Source organism: Schistocerca cancellata, chromosome 2 (genome assembly GCF_023864275.1).
Source record: "Schistocerca cancellata isolate TAMUIC-IGC-003103 chromosome 2, iqSchCanc2.1, whole genome shotgun sequence".
NCBI lineage: Eukaryota > Metazoa > Arthropoda > Insecta > Orthoptera > Acrididae > Schistocerca > Schistocerca cancellata.
Genome location: NC_064627.1, coordinates 911,985,892 through 912,010,739, shown reverse-complemented (window position 1 = coordinate 912,010,739; position 24,848 = coordinate 911,985,892). Strand labels below are relative to the sequence as shown.

Below are 24,848 nucleotides of genomic sequence, written 5' to 3'. Positions count from 1 at the left end.
GTCTTATGATTATAAATGGATAAGACAGTTGACAGAAGATGCAATGAGATGGGTTCGTATTTGAAAACTTAAGATTATGACAGATTTTATGTTTACACCATGTTAAAATATTCATGATTAGTAAGTTGTGCTCTCTATAAGGAGAACAACGGAGAAATTGAAGAATGCCTGTGTTAAGAGAGGAGTGACCTGGCACAAGAACCTGGAACTGTTAGTTAATGTGGTAGAAGCAAAGACTGGTGTTCAGCCTCTGGATAAACAATGGCAGGATTAGCAATATTAGGTTAACTATAGCTCTCACATAAGGATATGTCACCCTTTCATCCTGGACTCATTCATTATCCTTCATTCAGATCCTAACTCCTCTCACACAGCCCTAAATGCACAAAAAGAAATACAATTATGGGTTACTGTGTGCTTGGTATTTTGTTTGTTACACAACTCATTAAAATCATTATTTTTGAAGATATGAAATAGTTCAAAAGCCATATCCAGGTAACTCTCAACCCTTGTTTTGTTAAATCAGCCATTTGTATATTTATGTTACTTTCAGAATGTTCTCCAAAAATCAAACCATTGCTCTTTTGGGTTTGGTTTACATCCCACTTCAGCATTAAATTTGCTTGATCAGTGTGTTTGTACTCCTGTATTCACCTTTTATATGAGAATACCTTCTTGGTAGTGCTGCATGTGGAGAAAGTTCCTTTACACCTTATGAAAGCAGTAAACTTTTTGGCTTCAGTATCCATGTCCTTAACATTCTTCATTAATTATGTGATAGTAATAATGTTTTATCCCTGTCTGCTTTCATACTTGCTGTGTTGTGTTATTATGAAGAGTGATGCAATGAAACCTGCTTGTTGATTGATAGTTGATATTCTCTACTAATTGTGTGTTGTTTTCTTGTTGCTCCTTTGGGCATATCCAGGAGCCACAACACAGGCAGCTGGTGAAGGTAAGATGATTCTGATTCCCTTACTTTGTAGAAAAATGCTGTATTTAAAACTTGCAAATTTCTAATGAAAGTGTTGATTGTAATTAGCTTTTGTATTTAATTTAAAAAGGTGTTTGAGTATTAACTCCTGAAGTCAAACTCATTGTGAAAATTTTGGGTGGCAAATGTTATGAGATAAAAAAAATGAAAAGTGATTTCCTTTAAAACATTAGAATATCATTTCTTATAGTATTGTGAGGCAATTCATAGAGCTACCAGTTCTTTTGAATGACACCTCTTTGATATATTTAGCTTACTTATGGAGGGTATAAAATTTAAAATTCACAGATAATGGAACAAATTTATAAAATCACAATAAAAATTTGGTCATAGCAAAAATGCTAAAAAAGTAGAGGATCAGTGAAGAAACTGGAGGAGTAATATACAGGCATATGCTCGAAAAGAAATAAAATTGATGTGCTAACTGAATCAGGGCATGATGAATGATAACCTCAAATAACAATAAGGAAAGATAGAGAATAATGTATTTGCAAAGATGGAAAAAAAAGAAATTAAGCATAAAGACTGAAAAAAATTAAGACAGAAGAAGAATACTTCTCATCAAACACATACTCTGAAATCAAAAACTAGTTTATTTTTTATTAACACAAGTTTAACAGACACACAGAAGATTATGGTTATTGAAGTTTAATTTTTAAAGTCTATAGTTTTGTAAGCATGAGCAAAAGTGAAAGGAATTGTTCACAAATCAGAGGAGTTACACATTAAATTATTTAACTGGATAGATAAAAAATCTACTCACCAAGTGGTGGCAGAACACACACATAAAAGACTGTCGGGATTGACAAGCTTTTGGAGCCAGTGGCTCCTTCTTCAGACATAAGGGTTGAAGGGGAATGAAGAAGGGTGAAGGAAAGGTTTAGGGAAAGGGGTAAGTTTCGGGAAAGTCACCCAGAACCGTGGGTCAGGGGAGACTTACCTATGGTATGAGAAGGAAAGACTGATTGTTGGGGACTGTATCAGATGAGATTTGAAAACCTGAGAGCTTAAAGGTGGAAGATAGGGTAATATGCAAGACAGAGATTACTACTAAAGCACCGTGCACGAGTTAATAAGAGTGAAAATCTAAGTGCATTGTACGTAACAGAGGTGGGACAGGGGAGGGTGGGGGGGGGGGGGACACTGAAAAATAGATGGGAAAGACAATGAAAGATGTAGAAAACTAAAACAGAGTGAGTCAAAGAGTAGTTACAGTGAAGAAAAGCAGAGACAGAAGAAATTAACATAAATTAAGGCCAGGTGGGTGGCAAGAACCAAGGACACGTTGTAGTGCTAGTTCCCACCTGCTGAGCTCTGAGAAACTGGCGTCTGGGGGAAGAATCCAGATGGTATGTGTAGTGAAACAGGCACCGAGGTCACGAGTGTCATATTGTAGAGCATACTCTGCAACAGGATATTGTGAGTTGCCAGTATACACCCTCTGCCTGTGCCCATTCATCCTAATTGATAATTGTTACATACAATATACTTAGCTTTTCACGCCTATTAACTCATGCACGATGTTTTAGTAGTTATCTCCGTCTTGGATATTAACCCGTCTTCCACCTTTAAGTTATGAGGTTTTCAAATTTTGTCCGATGCAGTCCCCAACAATCAGTCTTTCCTTCTCATCCCGTATGGTAAGTCTACCCTGACCCTCGGTTCTGGGTGACTTTCACGAAATCTGCCCCTTTTCCTAGACCCCTCCAATCCTTTTCCTTCACCCTTTTTTGTTCTCCTTCAACCCTTCTGTCTGAAGAAAGAGCCACTGGCTCCGAAAGCTTGCCAATCACAACATTCTTTTACATGTGTGTTCTGCCACCACTTGGTGAGTAGATTTTTTATCTATCCAATAAAATAACATTACATATATTGTTGGAAAGAATGCGGTACTGTGTGGCTCTGTTGTTTGATGACATTGTTCTATTTTAAACTGGTTCTAAGGCTAGTTGACAAAAAAAATACAAGCCATTAGAAACTAGTCATGAAGGACAAAACATCACCGACAAGGGTTGTCAAATTAAATTTTTGTGGCAGATAAAATATAAGTAATTTTGACAATTAGTATCGAACTGGGGCAGAGGGTTCTGAGTGATTGTGCACTGTCATGGTGATACAATGTAGTTAGTAGAGCTTATTTAATATTTGAGGCAGTTATAATTGCCTTGAGTACCTTTTATGTCTCTAGCTGTTCCAGTTTTGCCACTAGGTGAGTAAAAACTCTTCCCATATTGTTTGAACAAGATAAATGATCAACAATATAAAATCTTAAATACCATAGAATTTGAAATGTGTGCTGGAAATGTATTTGCTGCCAGAGAAGTATGTGCATCTAACTGAATGAGTCCATTGATATAACTTCTACAAGCAATATGCTAAAATAATAAATAGAGAACATCAGTTTCAGATTATAAATGAAGATAATCTAAGAAACAAAAAAAATTATAAAGATATATTTCTCCCATCAGTGATGTCATCATAGTTAAATTTTCCAAGTTCTGCTCAAGATCAATTGCATGATTATGAACAAAAAGATAAAATTATAAAAATTGCAGCTAATTACTGCATCAAGCTTACTCATATACTGATTTAATGTAATTGGATAGGTTAAAAAGTCTACGCATCAAGCAACAGTGGGAGAAAACACATATAAAGGTTAAAGAAATGTGCAAGCTTCCAGAGCCAGTGGCTCCTCCTTCTGGCAGAAGGCTGAAGGGGGAGGAAGAGGGATGGAGGTAAAGGACTGGCAACATTTAGGAAATGGGTAGAGTTCAGAAAAGTCATCCAGAACCCCAGATCAGAGAAGACTTACTGGACAAGATGAGAAGGAAAGACTTGGTGGAGACTGCACCAGATGATATTTGGAAATATCAATGTTCAAATCTGGTGCAGTGTGACTTTTCCAAGCTCTCCCTGTCTAAAATTTTCCCAGTGAATTAAATGTTGAGACAAATTTCAGACTTGTAGATGGCTGTCACTGAATTCATTGCACGATGTTTCAGCTGGGCACTTCCCAGTCATCCTCAGGTGGGCCATCAGTTGTGTAGTGCATTCAATGAGGACCAGCTGCAATCCTGAAATTGTCTGAACTCTCTCCCAGTTTCCTAAACCTTGCCAGTCCTTTTCGTTCATCCCTCTTCTTTTCCTTTCTATCCTTCTGCTCTGAAAGCTTGCACATTTCTTTAAGTCCTATATGTGTTTTCTCCTGCTACCACTTGGTGAGTAGATTTTTTTTTATCCATCCAGTTATGTTATATTTTCAAAACTGATTATTTTTGCATACTGATTTGATTTATGAGGGAACTTTTATAGGGAATTTGCTTCATATAGAAGGAGATGTACATAAAATGCATCGGATAAAGGGTATTTGCATTGTGTTGCCTTCCCCCATTTATTTATTTATTTTTATTTTTTTTATTTGCACAAATCATATTCCTATTTATTAAAAAACTACCTTTCTTCAAAACATTTTGATTGTCCTTTTTTATAATACCTATTTTTCATCTAAATGTGTTTTAATATTAAAGCCCCATGTAAATATTGATGCTTCAGTGGCAAGAGTAGCATATGCTGTAAGTGAATATGTAGTGTGTTGAATTGGCTGTAAATATAGTTACATTTATACAAGCTTAAGTTTTGTGTGTTTTGTAATTATTTTTGTCACATGATTTTTTTTAATTTTTTGTATGAGCATTTGTATCTCTTAACCTGGCAGAAGAATCCATTAATGTTTCTGTAACAAATAATTCAACCCATATATAGTTCCTCATGTTGTTTTTTTGTCCCTGCATCCAGGTTGAACAGACTGACACTGGCAGATGGCATGAAGTTGCAGATGAGGTAGATTGCCACTATTTATACCATTTACCAACAGCTAACATAGTACTAACACCTTTCCCATAACCAGCTTTACAACCCTGAGTCAATAAAAGCTGTAAGTATGGATCCCACCTTTAAGAAACATTGTAATATTAGTAACTGCTTTAGTTTATAGCACACATTTATGCTCATCTTGTTCTCACATTCTGAAGCTGTCAATAATGCTAGATAGTTTAAAGTTATCTCGTTATTCAACAGCTTAGTAGGCAGCAACATCAAAATGATTAATGGTTATGTTGTCAATCGTACAATTCCACAAGTACTCAAGTTATGACATAAATTTGAATATGTTGTTGTGTTACACAAGTCTTATGTGTCACAGTGATTTCTGTGCTACTGGAAAACACTTGGTAGACTAAAATCCAGTGAGTGAATAAAGATAAGCCCAAACCATGTAACAAAAGTGTTGAGCTTTAGATTGCCAAATAAGCAAGAACTGGAATACGGTAGCTCAGTTCATGAACCTGGATTCTTCTTCAGAGCTGACAGCCTCTGCCCCCCCCCCCCCCCCCCCTCTTGCCCCCTCTTCCCCTCCTTGTTTTTTCCCTGAACTGCAGAATAAATTCTGAAATCAGATGTGTGTATCTACCACTAAATGCCTCCAATATATGGTGACCACTAAATGCCTCCAGTATATGGTGAGTAGCCATCTTTATTCTCTCGATTTATCGTGTTCTGACAGTATTATGAAAAGGATAGTTGCTACTCACCATATAGTGGAGAGGCTGAGTTGCAGATAGGCACAACTAAAGACTGTCATAAAATAAGCTTTTGACCAACAAGGTCTTTGTCAATACAACCCCCCTCCCCCCCACACACAAACACATATATGACCATAGACAGTGTCAGTCTCTTTGTTGTGCATATCTGCGTCTCAGCATCTCCGCTGTATGGTGAGTAGCAACTATCCTTTTCATAATATTGTTACATTCCATCCTGGATTTTCCATTGTTAGAGTATCACATTCTGAGAGGTACATCACATTAATCATAATTCTTGGGCCTCTCTATGCAAATAGTAGACTGTTAAATAATAGTGCAAACCAAAGTCTTTTGGAAAAGAGGTGGATAGAAATTGGACAAATCAGTTTGAAGGTTGTGGTGAATTTAAAAATAATTCTACATATTTATCATTGGAAATTCCTCTCTTTGAAGTTTAATGGTAAATTTCATGATTGTTATCTTTAAAGAGGAAAATGTCATGAGATTAATAGTCAGAATCTCCAGGAATGAGATGCAGCAATAACTAAGCCAGCAAATGAACAGTTAGAGACCAAAGATGATGACAAGAGTGTTTCAAATATTATTTTGTGATAATGATCTTTCTTATGAAGAGTATGATAAAAAAAAATTTGAACCACTCTTGGGAGAAAAACAAATATTTTCCAGAAAAGCAGATTGGGAGCAAGGGGTACTATCAGCAGCTGAAACATGTCCTGTTAAGTAACTGATTTTAATTCTCAGAATACTGTCTACTGGTCTGCTCTAGAACAAAACTCTGCAGATCTTCCTAATATGAGGGCCATTCATTAATTTTTCTCTGACTAGCTATTAAAAAATTAAAAAATTGATAAATTTTTATATACATTCTGTACTTATATGTTGATGTCACTTTTACACATACTCGCCACCCTAATTCAAGCATTCATCATAGCATCAAACAGGTTTCTTTTCCCTTCATCAAAGAATGAGGCTGTGTGGTGCTCCAGCCCATTATTGACAACATCCTTTAGCTTATTGTCTGTCGCAAAATGCTGAGTAGGCCGTCAGGTCTTACCTTGGGGAAGAGATGAAATTTGCTTGGTGTCAAGTACAGAGAATGTTGAAAAATCATCCAGCCAAACAGTCTTGTAATTTTATTTCATTCGATACACAGTATGGGGTCGCGCTTTGTCAAGGATAACAATTTCTCAGTAATCATCACATGTTGTTCATTTTGGATTGACCTTTGATGTTTCAAAAGTTTCTCATACTTTGCATTTAAGAAATCTGTTGTCCAAATTCCTTTGTGATCCCAAACCATGTAACCATCATTTAGTGGTTTGGTGGTGTTTGTCTGAATGTTTTGGCTTATTGATAGAATGAGTGTACATCAACAATTTGGATTATTCCTTAGTTTCAGAGGTCATGTTCTACACAAATGTCCCACCCCTAGTCATGATTCTGTTTAGGTATTTCTCCCCGTCTTCATGGTAGCAGTAAAGGACTGTCAAGACCGAATCTATTCTTTCAGTTTTGTAAACATTGGTTAGATATTTTGGCGCTCACCTTGGAAAAAGCTTATAATAATCTAACCTCTCTGTGACTATCTTGAAAAAGCTGTTCTTGAAACCTGAGGGATATTTTCAGAAAGTTCAGAAATTGTGAACCCGTGTCCCACATGCACAATTTTGTCAATATCTTGTGCAGGTTCATCAATCACATCTGAATGTCTTTCTCAGCCACTTCCATCATGCACATCTGTGCAACCAGCCTTGAATTTTTTGTTCCACAGCCTCACAAAACCATCACTCATAACCCTATACTCATACACATGACATAATAGATGATGAATCTTGGTGGCATTGCCTCCTCTGCTTGTAGAAAATGAATGATAGAATGTACCTAATGAGTGGTGGGAGAGACAGTCAGTTGAACTTTAAAGCAATGTGTTTTTAATTTCCACCAAAATAAATGAATCTTATTACAAACTTGTATTCAGATAAGTCTGTGGAAACATTACGATTCACCTATCAACATTTCTTTTTGAATGTGTAAATTTGCGCTATATTTGTGAAGCAGTACTGCATCAGGACAGAAGAGTCATTAACTAAACTTGTCTCAGACAACCATGGCCTGAAAATTGTGTGTATTTATGGAGAGTGTTTTGGTATTTTGCTTTATGTGTGAACTCTTTCTGTAATGACCTCATTTCTGAGACATTGAATTTTAATATTTCTTCTTCCTTTTCTTATTTTTTCATACCAGGTAGCTCTTTACTGGTGCCATGACATAAATTTCCAGGCATGGTTGGCAATCAACATGCTAGAACTGGTTCCATGTAGCTATTAGATCTTAAACTGAATTAGAAAAAAAGATAAGTAAGTGTAGTGATTGGTCTATTGAATGTAATTTAAAGGACATAACAGAAGCACATGAACACACTGCTAGAGATCTGCTGCTAGTATAGTTTCCAGTGATAATACAGTACTAAAAAGTTTCGGAAGCTTCAGATTTTTGTACCTTGATTGAGTTAGTAGTTAGTTAGTTTTGTGTTCTGTTGATCATTTGCACATAAATCATAATGATGTGGAATGAATCATTTTACATTCACATCACAGATTAATTTGTAAATATGGCTACAATATGAAAATTTATAAGTTGTTTCCTTCTTATTACTGTTATTAAATATATAGATGTGAGTCAGTAATTCCTACCTGCCACCCTTCACACATTGCGATAATAGAAATTCTTGTATGAAACAAAAGGAATAGTCAAGGGGAAGCTTTTTCAGTTGATTTTCAAATGTTACTTTTTTGTCGGACAGACATTTTATATCACTGAGTAAATATTCAAAAATTTTCATTCATTATTATGCACTCCTTTTTGTGCTGAAGGCAATCTTAATGTGGACTAATGAATGCCATGTTTTCTTCTGGTATTGTATTTATGTACATCATTGTTCAATTTGAGCCACAGTGATTATTTACAACAAACTTCATGAAGGAATGCATATACTGTGAAGCAGTAGTCAGAATGCCCAGCTCCTTAAACAGATGCCTACAGAATGATTGTGGGTGAGCCCCAAGTATTGTTCTTACAGCACATTTTTGAGTGTTGAAAATGTTCTTTCTTAAGTATGAGCTACCCCAGAACATTATTCCATGTGACATTATTGAATAAAAATATGCAAAAATACATAAACTTACTGATATGTCTCAATAGTTGCAAAGAGTGCAAAAGTGGTTGAAGTAAGTTGTTTTCGGAGTTCCAAAATATGTTTTTCCAGTTTAAATTATCATTAGTATGCACACCTAAGAATCTCAAATTTCTACATTATTTATTATTTTTTGACCATATGTTACACTCTTCATTGGTGTATACCTCTAGATGTGCGGAACTGAATATGAAGTGTCTTTTTAAAACTCATAGTGGGACCAAACAAGTCGGTGACACTTTTAAGAACATTGTTTACCCATTCTTCTGTTGCTGGGTGTATGCTTGAACTGATTATAATACTAATGTTACCCACAAAAAGAACTAATTCTGCTTGTTGTATATTAGATGGAAGATCATTTGCATATGTGAGGAACAATGGCAGACCTGAGATTGAGCCATGAGAAATCCCTTATGTGATCTGCCCAGTCGGAGGTATCTCCCCTGATCACATTCATTGAATTACTAATTACAACTTTCTGCTTTCTTTTGGTTAGACATGACATTATCCATTGGTTGTGTTGTGGACTGGCAAGACAGCCAATCCACTAGGAGGAAGCCGAAAGGTACGCGTTTAAGCTCATGCAGGCTGGCGTGAGGTCTGGCACAGGACAAGTAAATGAGACTAACAAAAATAGTACAGTACATAGCTGCTGGAATACTTAACTTTAATCCATAATTGGTGAACTTCGCTCTTGACGGTACATGTTTTACAGCATCAATAGTAACTGGTAATGGCGCCTTGCTAGGTCGTAGCAAATGACGTAGCTGAAGGCTATGCTAACTATCGTCTCGGCAAATGAGAGCGTAATATGTCAGTGAACCATCGCTAGCAAAGTCGGCTGTACAGCTGGGCGAGTGCTAGGAAGTCTCTCTAGACCTGCCGTGTGGCGGCGCTCGGTCTGCAATCACTGATAGTGGTGACACATGGGTCCGACATATACTAACGGACCGCGGCCGATTTAAAGGCTACCACCTAGCAAGTGTGGTGTCTGGCAGTGACACCACAGGTTGGCTATAACATCTATTGCATAGAACCTCAGATTATCTTGGAGGATATTGTGGTCACATAGTCAAGTGCCTTAGATAGGTCACATAAAATGCCAACTGGTGCTAATTTGATATTTAATGCTTGTAAAATTTGGTGAGTAGAGCGTAAATGGCATTCTCTTGTTAAATCCAACGTGTGATTTACTGAAGACACTGTTGGTGCTCAGATGGTGTGTTGTTCTAGAATACGTCCCCTTGTCAAAAATTTTGGAAAATTATGAGAGCAGTGAAACAGGTTGGTAGTTAGCAACATCAATCCTACCACCTTTTATATAGAGGGGCGTAACAGTGGCACATTTCAATCTCTCTGGAAAAACGCCTTGAGTAAGTGATGCATTACATATTTGAGATAGACAAGGCTTAATATATGGGCACAAATGTTTAGTACTCCATTGGAAACACCATCAAATCCATGTGAGATTTTATTTTTGAGAGAATATATAATCTTCCTTATTTCAGAAAGAGAAATTTGTTATACATTCATATGGTTGAATTTCATGAGAGTTGCTTTTTGACATACTGTTTTGATTTTTCTCTTCAACTGTTTGTCCATACATTTTCTACTGTATTTAAGAAATGATTATTAAATACATTTGCTACCTGTGACTCATCATTTTTAGTCCTCACATTTAATTGAAAAGTGATGTTATCTTGTTATTTGGCCATTTGTCCTGTCTCTCATTTCACTACATTCCATACAGCCTTAAGTCTGTTGTTAGGATTACTTGTTTCTGACATAATGTGCATTTTCCTTGATTTTTTAATAACTTTTCTTAGTAATTATAAGCATTTTATGTAGTGTGAAACAACACAAGGACCTTTACTTGTACTTGCCAATAGATAAACTCCATTTTCCTTTCACAAAGTACTACTTTAATCCCTCTAGTGACCCATGGTTTTTTACATTTTTGTTTTATGCTCTTTTTGATTAGCTTATGAGGAAAGCTGTTTTCAGATAATGTTGAAATTGTTGTGGATTAAATTAAATTTTATGTTAGCATTTGGTTCATTATAATTTTCACCACAGGTCATCTCTTGTAAACTATTCTAAAAAACATTTTTATGTATACTGTAAGGCACATTACATTAGATTAACACTCATTCCATAGATCATGAGAACGACATTTTGTAATGATGTGGAATGTGTCAGTTTAACATAAGTTTTCTTTACACAATATAATTAATTTTTTTTACAGTTATTACTTCATATCTAAAAATGCATCATGATTGGAGAGAGCATTTATTAGTGGGTAAACAGTTATTTCCTTCTTCAGTGAAAACATTATCATGTAGCATCTTAATGTCTTAATTACTGAGATTAAATTACAGGCTACAAGTAAGGTTTCCAGATCATTTTTTTCCTGTCATAAACCCTTAGAAAGTCTTCATTAAAATCACCACAGACTATTAACCACTTGCTGCTGTCTGACCATAAAGAATCCAAATTTCTCATAAAGAGAATTATTACAGTTAAAAGTGAATGATTTTTCAGTATTAGTTCACTAGAACACACTTGCAAGTGCTGATCACTATAAAATCTACTTGTCTTGATGTTTTGAACCTCTGTTTGTTCTGCCTTAATATATGTAACAATCCCTCCTATTCCCATGTTAGTTCTAGAAGAGTAAGATGCTAGAGTATAATCCTTTATATTTAACTTCTCTAACCCTGTGGTTATGTGGTGCTCAGATAGGCACAAGACATCTACCTTTTCTGAGCTCTCTAAATTTTCTAAATCGAAAATAAGGTCTTCCAGCTTACTATCCAAATCTGTGCATTCTTATGCCTTTTGTGTTTCTCTTTTATCGTTTTAACTTCCTTCATAATAGGGTGTCCGAATGCTGATTCTAACTTCAAAAAGGTACCTCTGACATAAGTAATCACTTGCTTTGTGTGATGATGGCCTCCGAACATTTTCTGCAGGAACCTCAGCCAACCTATCTTTCCCTCTCATGTTCAAGTGTAGGCCATATCTAGTATACCCCATCTCCCAAATGTAGTAACAAGCCATTATGTATATTTCTATCTCAGTCGCATTTATAACATATTTCTTTCATACTACATTACCTTTAGGAATTATCTGGATCCAGAAGATGCACCTGAGTATAAAAAGCTGAGGGGCTGTATGAAAGCTTTCTTTGAAAAGTGTGATACTGGCATCTCATATTTATATACAGGTAAAATAAAAGTCTTTGTACTGTTGGAATACAGCAATAGTGGCAAATCATGAATTAGTGATGTCATAAATATGGTAGCTCCTTATGCCTGGTCTGAGCGATAAAAGATAAACAGTTTCATTAATATTGTCATTAAGAACAAAACAAAAAGTCAGGCTGCAGTTTATTGGCAGGATTCTGCAGAAGGTACAGCTTCTTTACAGAAGAGGTAATTTATGTAACATGCTCAAATATCAACTCTAAAAGAGGTACTTCACATAATATACTGAAATCTCAACCTTATCTGGTGTTTTGTGAATCCAGCATAACTGAGAAAAATAGAAAAAGTCTGAAGGTTTTTCCTTTTCATGATGAGACTATTTGGTCAGCATGAGAATGTTACAGATGACCAACAAATTTCAATGAATGCAAGATTACAGGAAAGGTCTTATGCATCTTGTGAAATACTACCTTTAAATTCTTGAAAATGTGTTTGCAGCAGATTAGAAACAAATGCTACAACCTTTCCTGTTGATGTACAAATTATATAAGGTCACACTCATAAAATCAAGAGTGTTAGAACATTTACAAAAGTAAAAGTACACAGGCAATTGTTTTACACTCAAGAGTAGAAGGAGAGTGGAAGAAAATTACACTTGTGCAAGGTACTATCTTCTGGTGATATGAGGGAACTTCAAAACATAAGTTACACATGTTGTCCCATGCTAAGGTCATTGCACAACAAGTATGGTGCATTGTCAGAAGAGAGAGTGCATGTTCTGGGTTTCCTGTAGACGTAGTTCTGCTGTGGTATGGTTAACAGGTGCACCCCAGGGTGTGAGTGAAATGGTGCAGCAACTGTAAATGTACTTGAAAGTTGAAGTATGTAGGACAGTATGATTCTTATGGGCAAACATATAAATTACACACATTCACATTGAAATTCTGTCAGTTTGTGGACCAAATGCAGTGTCACACCTAGCTGTAGTGAAATGATGCCAACAATTTGACCAAGGTTGCAGAGGCGTGGCTGACACTTATTGGGAAGGAAGGCCAACATTGACTACAGATTACAATGTCCAGGCAATTGAAGAAATGATACACAGCTATCACATATTTTCCAACAATGTGGATGTCTCATCTCGAATGGCTTCATCACCAAGGAGCAGATTTCTGTCATTAAGGAAATGAATGATTGGTAGAACGTTCTGACAGTAGTTTGCAGAGACTTGGTGACTGTGTTGGAAAATAGTGTCATATATCTGTTACACTTTGGAATGTAGTGCTGCATTCAAAAAAAGTTACTTGGCCTGCCATAATAATGTGTAACTTACTTTTTGAAGTCCCTCTACAATGGCTTGCAGAGAGTGGCCTCGGCAGCTGGAGAGAGTGGTCATCCATGTGTGAGCTGCATTGGCATGAATGTCGAATCTAAGCTGCACCTGAAAAATGAGACTCGAAATAAAGGAAAAAAAAATTTCCCGAATCTAAGCCGCACCTGAAATTTGAGACTCGAAATTCAAGGGAAGAGAAAAGTTTTAGGCCGCACCTCCAAATCGAAACAAAGTTTGTCCATTGTAATATGAGACACAATTTAGGTCGAATGAATGACGATACAGCTACAGTAGTTTGGTTCGAGTCGTAAGCTTAGCAGTTAAGCTTTACCATGTAGCCATTGCTATGCGTCAGGCGCTCTGTCCGTATTTATACGGGTGCCCTTTCTTTTTCACGTGCTTCGTCTGGTTTGAATCGATTGCTTATTTTGCTTTGATCTGATAAGTGCCGTTTTCTTTGTTGTAGGTGTTTGCGTCACTCTTAAGCTGAAAATGCATTACTGCACTGTGTCATGCATTGTTTGTCGCATTCTGATAGTGCGTGTTGACGGCCTGTCGCGGCTCGCGGCACGGCTTGCTTTTGTGCGCGCTACCGCCACGTACAATTAAAAAAAAAAAAAAGAAGAGAGGAATCGTCTCATTAGCAAAACAATGGCAAGAGACTGCCATTTGTTGTTACTTACACTGCTGCTTTCTTTGATAATGACCAACAAGAATCAAATAATAGACTGCATATGATAGAACATGTTCTGAACGAAAGTTAGGCGAAAATTTTTCTCCGTTTGAAAATCTTTGAGGTCGCTTCTTTATTACATCAAATTCTGCACAGAAATTAGAGTCATTTTAGATTTAAAAATCTAGTCACTTGCCGTGCTTCATTTCTGACTGTATCTCTATTAGGCAGAAGAATAATACGAATATAAACATGACACGATACATATATTCTTCCGCGTTTGCTGTTGTCTCACTCTAGTTTCGTAGTTTATTAGGCAGACAGGATTTAAATGAGATAGCAGCAAACACGAAAGAATACATGGCAAAATGTTTATATTCGTATAATTCTTATGGTGAAGAGAATATTGTATATGATTCAAATTTCATCAGGTTCCTATTAGCAACCATCTCTTCTCACAGATAGGAAAAAATTCAGAACGTAGAGTTGGCCATATTGACAAACATCCCAAACAGTCTTGCCAGTCAGATTTTCGTAGTACACTGAAATTGTGCTACATTCGAAGATCAACAATACGGAATTTGTATTTACTTCGTTGGATAATGTATGAAAATGCAGTGGTCGAAACTCGTGGTGGAGAAAAAAAGCTCGTCTTCCACTTTTTTTAAAATTTATTTACTGACGCTGAGATTTTGGCGCCAGTATTTATCTTTATGCCTACAAAGCATGCCTGCGTAGTGCTACATATATTCGATGGCAGAAGTTAGTTGTGGCGGCATGTAACGACATTTTTCATAACTTCCGCTTGCTTTGCACTCGATTCTAAGCCGCAGGCGGTTTTTTGGATTACGAAAACCGAAAAAAAAGTGCGGCTTAGATTCGAGTAAATACGGTATACGGTGCGTAGCAATCTGTCCTTTTCACAATATTGTCATTATTCCATTCTGGATTTTCCATTGTTCAAGTTTAATTAATAGAAGTTTCAGATTATGGTACAATGAATTCTATCTTTTCTGTTAGAAAATGGTGAGAAAGGGTAAACAAGGCACTCAATTACTGAGTGCAAGTTCGTTCATTTATGGGTCATTTGAGCTCCTGCTGTATCACACAGCAAATGAAGATGAGGAGAGAAGCTGCTCTTATATGCCACCCTGACTTCCATTATTGCGTCCTTGGACATACTGGTGTCAAGCTGACTAAGAAGTGTTGTACTGTACATTAGTAACTCATATTGTAGAATACAGTGTAGTTATCTGTGCATGCATTACATGCAGTTTTAATCATTGCAGCTACTCTAGCCACTCATACCGACGATAGTCTTCTTGGAATGCGCATGTAACATTGCTGTACTGAAATGGCATATTAAGTAATAACACAGAGCTGCTGTTGTTGAAATTATTGTTTCAAGCCTACTTACTGACCTTCAAAAATATTGATGAAGATAGGGAGTACTTTCTGTAGTCAAGTCAGAGGACATTATGGGACCTGCCCCAGTATCTGATATGTGCCTAACTGGCTGGTATAAGTGGCTACATGAGGGGGGGGGGGGGGGGGGGGGGGGGAATTATGCTCTTGAAAAAAGTAAAAGGTATCTAGAAAATTGTAATAACCAATTTGCTGCAAGTTTTAAACAAAAGATTTTTCTAAAATCTAGGAAAATTAAATATTTTGTACAAAATTGACAGTGTCACATGTATTATCGATTTTTAGCCAGATAAAAATGTGTATATTAATGTTTCCAGAAACACGTTACCTTTCTGGCTACCGATTATTTTTCACACAGGCTTTGTTGCATTTCAAACAAGCACATGTACTGTGTAACATGTTCTTATTCTTCAAGGACCAATCCAATGATATGCCATGTGAAACAATACTCTCTCCAGGTGCTAGATTGTACCCAACACTAGTGGGTATGGGGAAGAGATAAAAATGATTGGGAGACTGTTTTACCACTGTTTGACAGAAATGCTAGGGAACTCTTGTTTCAGCACTGTTTTGCTAGGTTTGCATGTGCCTGGATTTCAGGTGAGTGCAGAAATGCACCTGTACTGAAGGAAATGATATAATTTCCCAGCAAAATTATAGGATGAGATGGAGGGGTAACAAGTCCACTCTGTTGCCTCCTATCTCCCCCCCTCCCCCCACCATATACACACACACACACGTCCGCCGCTCGTGGTCTCGCGGTAGCGTTCTTGGCTCCCGAGCACGGGGTCCCGGGTTCGATTCCCGGCGGGGTCAGGGATTTTCACCTGCCTCGAGATGACTGGGTGTTTGTGTTGTCCTCCTCATTTCATCATCATCCAGGAAAGTGGCGAAATTTGACTGAGCAAAGATTGTGTAATTGTACGGGCGCTGATAACCACGCAGTTGAGCGCCCCACAAACCAAACATCATCATCACACACACACACACACACACACACACACACACATATGTACTCTCTCTCTCTCTCTCTCTCTCTCTCTCTCTCTCTCTCTGTCTCTCTCTGTGATAAATATTTTTGCAGTGTGGCATGTGTGGATGTTGTGTTTGTGTTGTCAAGGGCCATTTTGAAAATGAAAGTGAAAAGAAGGGAGCAGCTCCAAGGAGACTGGCAAGCTTAACATCCTCACACCCTCATCTGACTGATGGATTAGCAGTCTCATTTGCCATTGTTCCAAGACTCTTTAGAGAGATTTGAAATTTAACTGAAAACATTGACACAGTCTTAACCAAAGACTTCACACTCACTGTCTTTCTCTTGCCAAAGATTTATTTCACTACCAGATATCAGCCCAGGTATCTTAGCTGAGCATCACCAAACTAGAAAAAGTTAGTGATCCAAGTACCAAGGCATGTTGATGTTTTAATAGAATTTTTAACACAGTTCTAATTGAACTTACCTTGCAACATATGAGCTCTGCTGATGTATTTCTGATAACTTGATGAACAAAACAAAGCAAATTATGGGAAAAGTCATGTATGGACTATGATCTCTAACACATCTTACAGTTTTGCTTTATGTTGGTTTCAGTGCACAGGTAAAAACAATTTATATTTAAACATATTAGGATCTGAAATTCATAGTAACATATTCACTGATAAATTTAAAATTGAAAGTAATAAGGAGAACTAACAGGGAACAGTGTGGTTGAAAAACTTTTTTCTAAAAAAATAATTTAAATGGCAAAGAGCATTTCTTAAAATATTTTTCTACATAGTTGCCGCCATTGTTCAGACATTTTTCATAGTGGGAAACCAATTTTTCTATGCACTCTTCATGAAAAGGTGCCATCAGTGAAGACAGCCACTGCTGAACAGCATTTTTCACACAGTCACCACAGTCATAGTGCCTTCCTCAAAAATCACTCTTCAAGTTCAAGAACAAGCCAGAAGGTGCAAAATTGGGGCTTTAATGCAGGTGATAGAATTGCCCCCAACCGAATTGTTCAGTAAAGTTCTGAGTGACACCGGCAGAATGGGAATGTGCATTATCATGAAGCAACACAGGGCCTCAACTGAGCATTCCACAACTTTTGTTTTGAGTTGCATGTTGAGGTTTCTCAGTGTTTGACAGTATCGTACCACACTGATGGTCTCACTTCTCGGAAGATACTAAGAAGTAGAATACCTTATCTGCCCCAGACCACAGTGTATATGATCTTTTTTGCTGACAGTATTGTTTCAAATTTTTGATTTTTTGAGGATTGGGATTGCATCGACTCCATCGACTGTTGTTTTGATTCTGTACAAGTTGATAATGAATTTCAGCTGCCTTAACATTCTTTGTATTGAATAACAGTGTAACAGGATGCACATCACAGTTGACAGGCTCAGAGATTGTCTTAAATATTTTAAACAATTCCTAACAAATGTAAACACAACACAATTAGGCTGTAATGGTGTCAGCGGAAGGACAATGAACCAGAGAGATGAGTGTAAATGTGCAGAACTGCAGTGCTTTGGTAGTGGTACAACGAAATGATATTTACTTTCTGGATACACTGTGTAGTCTGTCTGATAATTTAATTTCTGTGGCAAAATTCAACAGCTATGTTCTGTCTAGCGATTTCATTTGAACAGAACATAGAAGTGGGGATAGGGGAGGAACTATCTACTGTTCACAAAACTATATTTCATAACATAACTGAAAGTAAAAATTACAGTTGAAATATCAGCAGTGAAGCTAGTTGTGATCAAAGTGGCTCTGATAGTTACAGGGCTGTACAGATTTTATAGCGCTGCAGTTGACAGTTTCTTACAAAATATGGAGAAAAAAAGATTAATAATATATGTAGGAAACATAAAGATATAGGAATAATTTTTACTGGTGTTTCTACTATAGACGCCTTGAAAGACACTAAAGATTATGAACACTTTAATTATATGCTGCTTAACTGTATCTTGTTAGATGGAGTTGATGGGTCAGTTAGACCAACCAAAACAGCTCTAGCTGTATGTTTCATAGCTACACCATTCTTGATGTAACTTTGTTGTATCATGAGAAAGAGTGCTCTTGGTAAAGTGTGTATTTGTCATAGTAGTGAAATACAGTCAGAAGATATGATATAAAGAATAAATACAAGCCTGGATTACAGTGGGGCTTCTATATACTAAGAAATTTGCAAAAGCTTGGGTATTATTTGTGGCTAATACTCTAACATAAAGATTAAACAGTGCTTAGGAAAGGCAGCCACTCACTTGCAGATGACTGTAGAAAAGATATTTGTTTTCATAACTTTGTAAACAGTATTAATTTATGAAAGTAACAATAAATGAACCATTATAGATCATTCTTTTCTTTCTAAGGTTAGATTTTGTTGCCTCTTATAAATGTGTCTAACAATTTAAAGTAATTTTTTTATGTGCTTTCCATCTTAAGAAGGCCAGTTGTTGCATGAATGAAACACAACATTCTTCTTGTTGGTATATACACAATAAATGTTAATATATGTTAATCATAAGCTTTGTGACACCTTTCAATGTTTCATTCAAATGAACAGTATTTCTTCCACAAATTTTTCGTTTTAAAGCATAAAGTAATTTTCTAAACTGCAAATGAGAACACTGTTTATTCGAAGTATGAACAAAGTAGAAATGAAATATGAGGTCTTATTTTCAATTTCTGATGTAGGAGAGCAACTTGGGATTCCCACAGTATCACTCTGGAAAATGCTTATCAAATATCGATCCTTGTCATAGTTTTTACTTCTCTCTTTCTTTTTATTCTCCCCTTACTACAAGGTTTGGTATCACATTGGTATCATATTTGTGACTGAGACTTGCCTTTTATCTTATGCAACAGGTCTGATGAGAGGCTATGGTACCAAAAAGTGTAATAATATGAAGAACAGAAGAAAAGCAAAATTTGTGATCAAGCCCTAATATTTGATAAGTGCTAAGAAAACAGTAATTGATATCCAAAAGTATTTCTTGTCTTCAATGGTAACAATGTGGAGAAGATTCTAACAAAAGTGTGTTTTCCTCTTGACACCACCTGTTGGTTAAATCAACAAAAATTAAAGTGCACTCACTATTACTGAATTCTTTTCAGTAATAAAATTAAAATAAATTTATGTATATAATTCATTTTTGAACCAGCAGCTGCTGTGTATGCATTTAGTATTCGAATGTTCACTTTTAAAGTCCTGTGTCATATATTTACATACATGTCATGCACTACAAATGTTAAGTAATTTCTAATGGAATGTGGTGGCTTAAACCATTTTAAACCCTCGTCCTTGACGATGGTCCAAGACCGAAACCAGTAGAATTTGGGTTTAAAAAAAAAAAACTGATGGTTCAAATATGCATTTTATACAATACTTAACGGCTGTTGGCAGTCACCTTCAAGAAATGTTTAAAATAAGTTTAACTGAAGAAACTGTTAAATTACAAAAAGAGAGGAATGTTTGGCCAATAATAAGCTCCAGGAGGTGAAATTTCAAATATTGCCAATGCAGATACTCAAAAGCAGTGGGGAAAAACTTTCCAAGCTTTCAAAAGTTTTATGTTTCTTCACTAGAGGGGAAGTAGGGGTTCTAGGGAAAAAGAGGGGCAAATCACTCAGACCCCACATTGGGAGGGATCCACATGTTGTAATAACATCATTTTTTTAATGTTCCATGTGGCCATAGTTGTCTAGAGGGTAGAACACCAAACTCTTGCCTGGATTCAATCCCAGGTGGGGCAGTGATATTTTCTCATTCCAGCACGGCACCAAGTCCACACAGCCTGCCATAAGTTAACAAATGAATACCAGTTTTCTTTCCCGAGGGTAAAAGGCAGCTTGGACCATGGGCCTGCCACCCTCCCCCTCCTAGTGCTATGGAAAAAAGGGCTGTACTCTATCTACAGCCAGGCCAGTAGCCCAGTCATGGGCTGTACTCCATGTACTTTACTTTACCCATTTTATTAAGTGTACTTTACTTTACCCATTTTATTAAGTGTTCCATAAGTTAATAGTAATTGAGTATGACTTAAGTGGGGCTACTGTCTCAAAAAGACACATCTTTGATGTACTGATTACCTAAATTTGGACTACATATTCAGATGTCAATATGGAGTGCCTTTTTTTCTTTAGTATAATTAACATACATTTCATTACTTTTCAGCAAGGCACAAAGGAAACAGCAGCACTACCACCCTCGGGGCAGGATGGCATGCAGACAACCACGCCAACATCTACCCTCACAGATGGTACTAATATTCTTTATTTACATAAAATTGTGAAATAAAATACTTGGGCATATTGAAAAAAAAGTAGAAATATCTTGTACTGTAGCAGCCATTTATCACCCCATCAATAGGAAATCAGTAGGAGAAGTAAAACAGATGATAGTGTATAAAATATTAAAGTAATGACTTAACTAGCATTAGTTTTTATCTGATTTATCAGTATTTATTTATTAATTTTGCCTGCTCTTCTTGTAGTAAACAGTGCGCCAGAATGTGCAACATACTGGATATGTGTTTCATTTTCTGTCCATACCTCTGTCTGTTGGTCATTATCTATGTCATCCTGCCTGCTTGTAAATGTATGTCTGCCTGTGAGTGTTCATTGAATTCCACACAAACCTACAAATCCTGCACCACTTGATGTTTCTTTACATCTTTGAGCTACAATGTGCTATGTAAATTTTGCTTAATTTGCAGATGTACATTATTGACATGGAAGAAAGAAAAACTTCAAAAGTGCAAAATATGATTTCAGTATAACAATTACTTTTCTGTTTATAATGGTTATACATGACACTTTTGTGGGGGAGAAATCATGCATTGACCGACACTATCTGAATCTAAAATAGTCACAAACAAAGAGATGCAAAATACTGTGGATCTGAAGCTACAGTCATTTGGTCATTTTCATTTATTACAGAGAATAAATAAATTTGTCTGATAGGTGCTGTTCTTGAAATCATCCTAAATTAAAACTAATGTGATAAATGCCAGGACAAAAATATGTTAATGAAAAAAAAGTGCTCTATATGATATAAAAAAGATATGTTATTTGGCTTCACAAATAGAACTGAAGCAATGTGACAAGAATGACTACAGAGACAAACAGATCATAGATCAGTTGGTTTGAACAAGAAAACTTTGTAATGTGTGGAAGATAGAACCTCTGTCACAGCATTTATCTGAGATTTCTGTCAATGACTAGTATAATTGAGAGAAAATGTCATTATAGTAACGAAGTGATAAATATTTACAAGTACTTCAGTCTATATTTTATACACTGCAGCAGGTGTTTTATGACTCAGCATCTGGAAAGGGAGGAGCTTATATAACCATTAAAGATGCTGGCAAATTGAGTTCACATGCATAAAATGCACAGTCAGAAGGTTGTGCCTGTACTGGAACTCAGTTTTGGTTTTTACTACCGCTGGAACTTAGAGCTGTATCACCCTTATTCCATTTGTATATATACCTTCTAGTTAAGGACACACAGGTTGCAAAAGTGGCATCCAATTGAAAGGCTTGCACCTGGTCACTGAACAACACAAAATTAATCAATTAACACTCTAATTGAAAATGAACTGCATTAAATTACAATAACTTTGCTTGAAAGAAGTTAGAGTGATAGGAAATGAAACATATCACCACTACACTGAAAATATACTAACATCAAATGGAGATGTGTGTATACAAAAGATTGTGATGATTCATGAAGTACATTGATAGTAGTTACTGCAGTATCCATTGAGACCCTATGAAATGTGGGCATGTAAAGTAAAAGAATGTGAAGGCTGTTTTACAATATAAATCATACCAAAAGATATGACAGTCAGTACTATTGTGAAGAAATTATTAGTGCTACATTACTGACATTGCACATCAGCAAAATTATTGTACAGAAAGTAAGTTTATTTTATAGAAAAGTTTGACAAAGTGAATATGACAAAGTTGGACTACAAATATAGGTTTTTCTGTTATTTGTTGGAAATATAAGAAATTTGCTGGTGCCGAAAGGCTGTACCTCTTTAATTACTTGCAGTTAGGATGCACATGTTACCACATTAAGGAAAATAACAGTTAGAAGCAAAGAACTGGCCATAAATTCATATAAAATGGATTCTATTTAGATTCTCATATGCAGAAGAATACTTGCAGATTTCTCTTCCTAATAGTAAAAAAGTAAATTACTTTGAATATCTGTAGCACTGAACAGAGATTACATAAAAAATAGATGCAAGTAAACAAAATAGAAAACTTAATTCAGGAGAACCAGGATGCTTGAGAAAGAAAGAAAGGAACAAATGTAAAAGCTTGCAGGAATTCAAAATGAAAGAGAAAAATACAGCTCATTTCCAGACTAAAGAAAACTGTAAGTGTGGAAGAAGAATGAAATAATAAATTTGGTCATGTCCACTGCATGCATTCCATTCTAAAGTTTTAACAAGATTCTGACCAGTTAATCTGCAGTTTCAGTACTTTTTGTCTTTATATTTGTCCTGTGTAGAAAAAAATCATTATCTTCTTTTGAAATGATAGGCTCTTCATTAAACATACAGGAAAGTCACTCTCTCTGTCTAAAATCTAACAGCATTATGAGAAGGATAGATTGCTACTCACTGTAAAGATAATGTGTTGAGTTGCAGTCAGGTATGATGAAGAAACTGTTATATATGTTTTCAGCCAAAAACTTCTTAAGAAAAGAAAGAGATTCTGGCTGGAAATAGTGTGTGTGTGTGTGTGTGTGTGTGTGTGTGTGTGTGTGTGTGTGTGTGCGTGTGTGGAAGGCTTTGGCCAGAAGTTGTGTACAACAGTTTTATCATCATGCCTGTCTGCAACTCGGTGTGACATCTTTACAATGAATAGCAATCTATCCTTTTCATAATATTGTTGACATTCCAACCTGGCATTTCCTTTGTTCAACTTTCTAAAATTTTAAATTTTATAATCATTTTATCCTGTAGGGTAATTTTATTATTTAGTCTGCTGTCAACTGACAGATTCATTATTTGTGGTTGTTCCTTTCATCTCACTGTAGCACATCTCAGTACGCTCATGAAGTTTTACTTTAATTTTACACAATGGCAAGAGTTATGATAAATTGAACTTATAGCTCATAGCACAGAAGGAAAGGATGGAACATATAGTTAAGGCTGTTAAAAGCTTTATTTTTGTGTTGTTCATTAATTATATTGTTTCCATAGGTAGCTAAATGTGCTATTTATTCTGAGAGGAAAACTAATAATGAAAGCAGATGCATTTTTCTGGACTCTCTATAAGCTTAATATTTAATTTTCACATCCAATAAATACCACCAAAAGTCTTCAACTTATCAGTATATTAATCACATATACTTTATGGCACAGTAAATCCATTCTGGAGCTATACAAACCCGTTTTGGACAAAATATAAGGAATAAGTAATGTTAGATTTCATTCTTTACATATTTAACGTCATATTTCTCTAGTAACCCTTATTTGTCTAATGCATGAATACCATTTGAAATCTATGAGTATTTGAATTTTTCTAAAATCAAACTTACTTTGTAGTATAAACTTTTTTCTTGGCTGTTCACTGAATTATTCCATATGAGTCATTACCAGACCCTTATCTGTAATTACCATTACCACTGTTACCAAGCGGACAGGTCTCTCGAACTCACAGGAGAGAATACTATTTATTTATTTCTTGCAGTATTTCACCAAACATATCAATGAATGGAGAGTTGAAAGGAAACACCATTGCCTACAATTTTGACATTGTATTTTATTTCACATTATACAGATAATTTTAAGGACAACAAAAGAAGCAGCATGTATCTGTGAAAAAGTACTCCATTCAAAGATTGATTAGCAAGAGCTAATCACATGCAACCCTTTTACAGATAGGGGTAGGAGTAGAAGAAAAAAGAGAGATTTCTTTGGAACTATCAAGAGGCGCTTGGGTCGCTCAAAAACACGATCTAAGTCAGTGGATCCAGGTGAACGAGATGATTCACTGAATCGTGATGCATCAATAAATCGATCTATATCAGCAGATAGGGCTCGAGATCCATCTGCTCACTCAACTGGTAATTTACTTTCTCTTTATATAACATTTTAATAAGAGCTGTCGAAGCATGAAGGGCACATATCTCGGTGAGTTGCTATAATAGTTTATTAATTTGTGCTTAACCATGTTGATTGCATCATTGAATGAAATTTTTACACACTAATGTGTTGTGATTAACAATAATATGGACACATTAGTCCTACATTTTGTACACTAGAGGCTCAAGAATCCAAAGGGTGCAATTTTTTCATGTTCTTTCATATCTTCTTTTATTTCTTTAGTAGATTGTTATTTAAGCTGAATATTTTATCTGCTTCCACCATAGGCTTGGTGCATTTATAGATGTAGACACTAGAGATT

At 36.0% G+C, this 24,848-nt stretch overlaps 1 protein-coding gene across 4 annotated transcripts in view; it reads left to right on the top strand.

Moving 5' to 3' along the window:
* Window positions 1-24,848, top strand: part of LOC126162853 (phospholipid transfer protein C2CD2L) — a 585,870-nt gene that overhangs the window by 495,736 nt on the left and 65,286 nt on the right. For 2 of the 4 annotated variants that reach the window (XM_049919627.1, XM_049919626.1), the window contains exons 10-13: window positions 929-955; window positions 4,790-4,834; window positions 20,597-20,681; window positions 24,322-24,507. In XM_049919627.1, coding sequence (XP_049775584.1) covers window positions 929-955; window positions 4,790-4,834; window positions 20,597-20,681; window positions 24,322-24,507 — 343 coding nt within the window. The remainder of the gene's footprint in view (window positions 1-928; window positions 956-4,789; window positions 4,835-20,596; window positions 20,682-24,321; window positions 24,508-24,848) is intronic. The other 2 variants (XM_049919628.1, XM_049919629.1) reach the window with 2 other exon arrangements.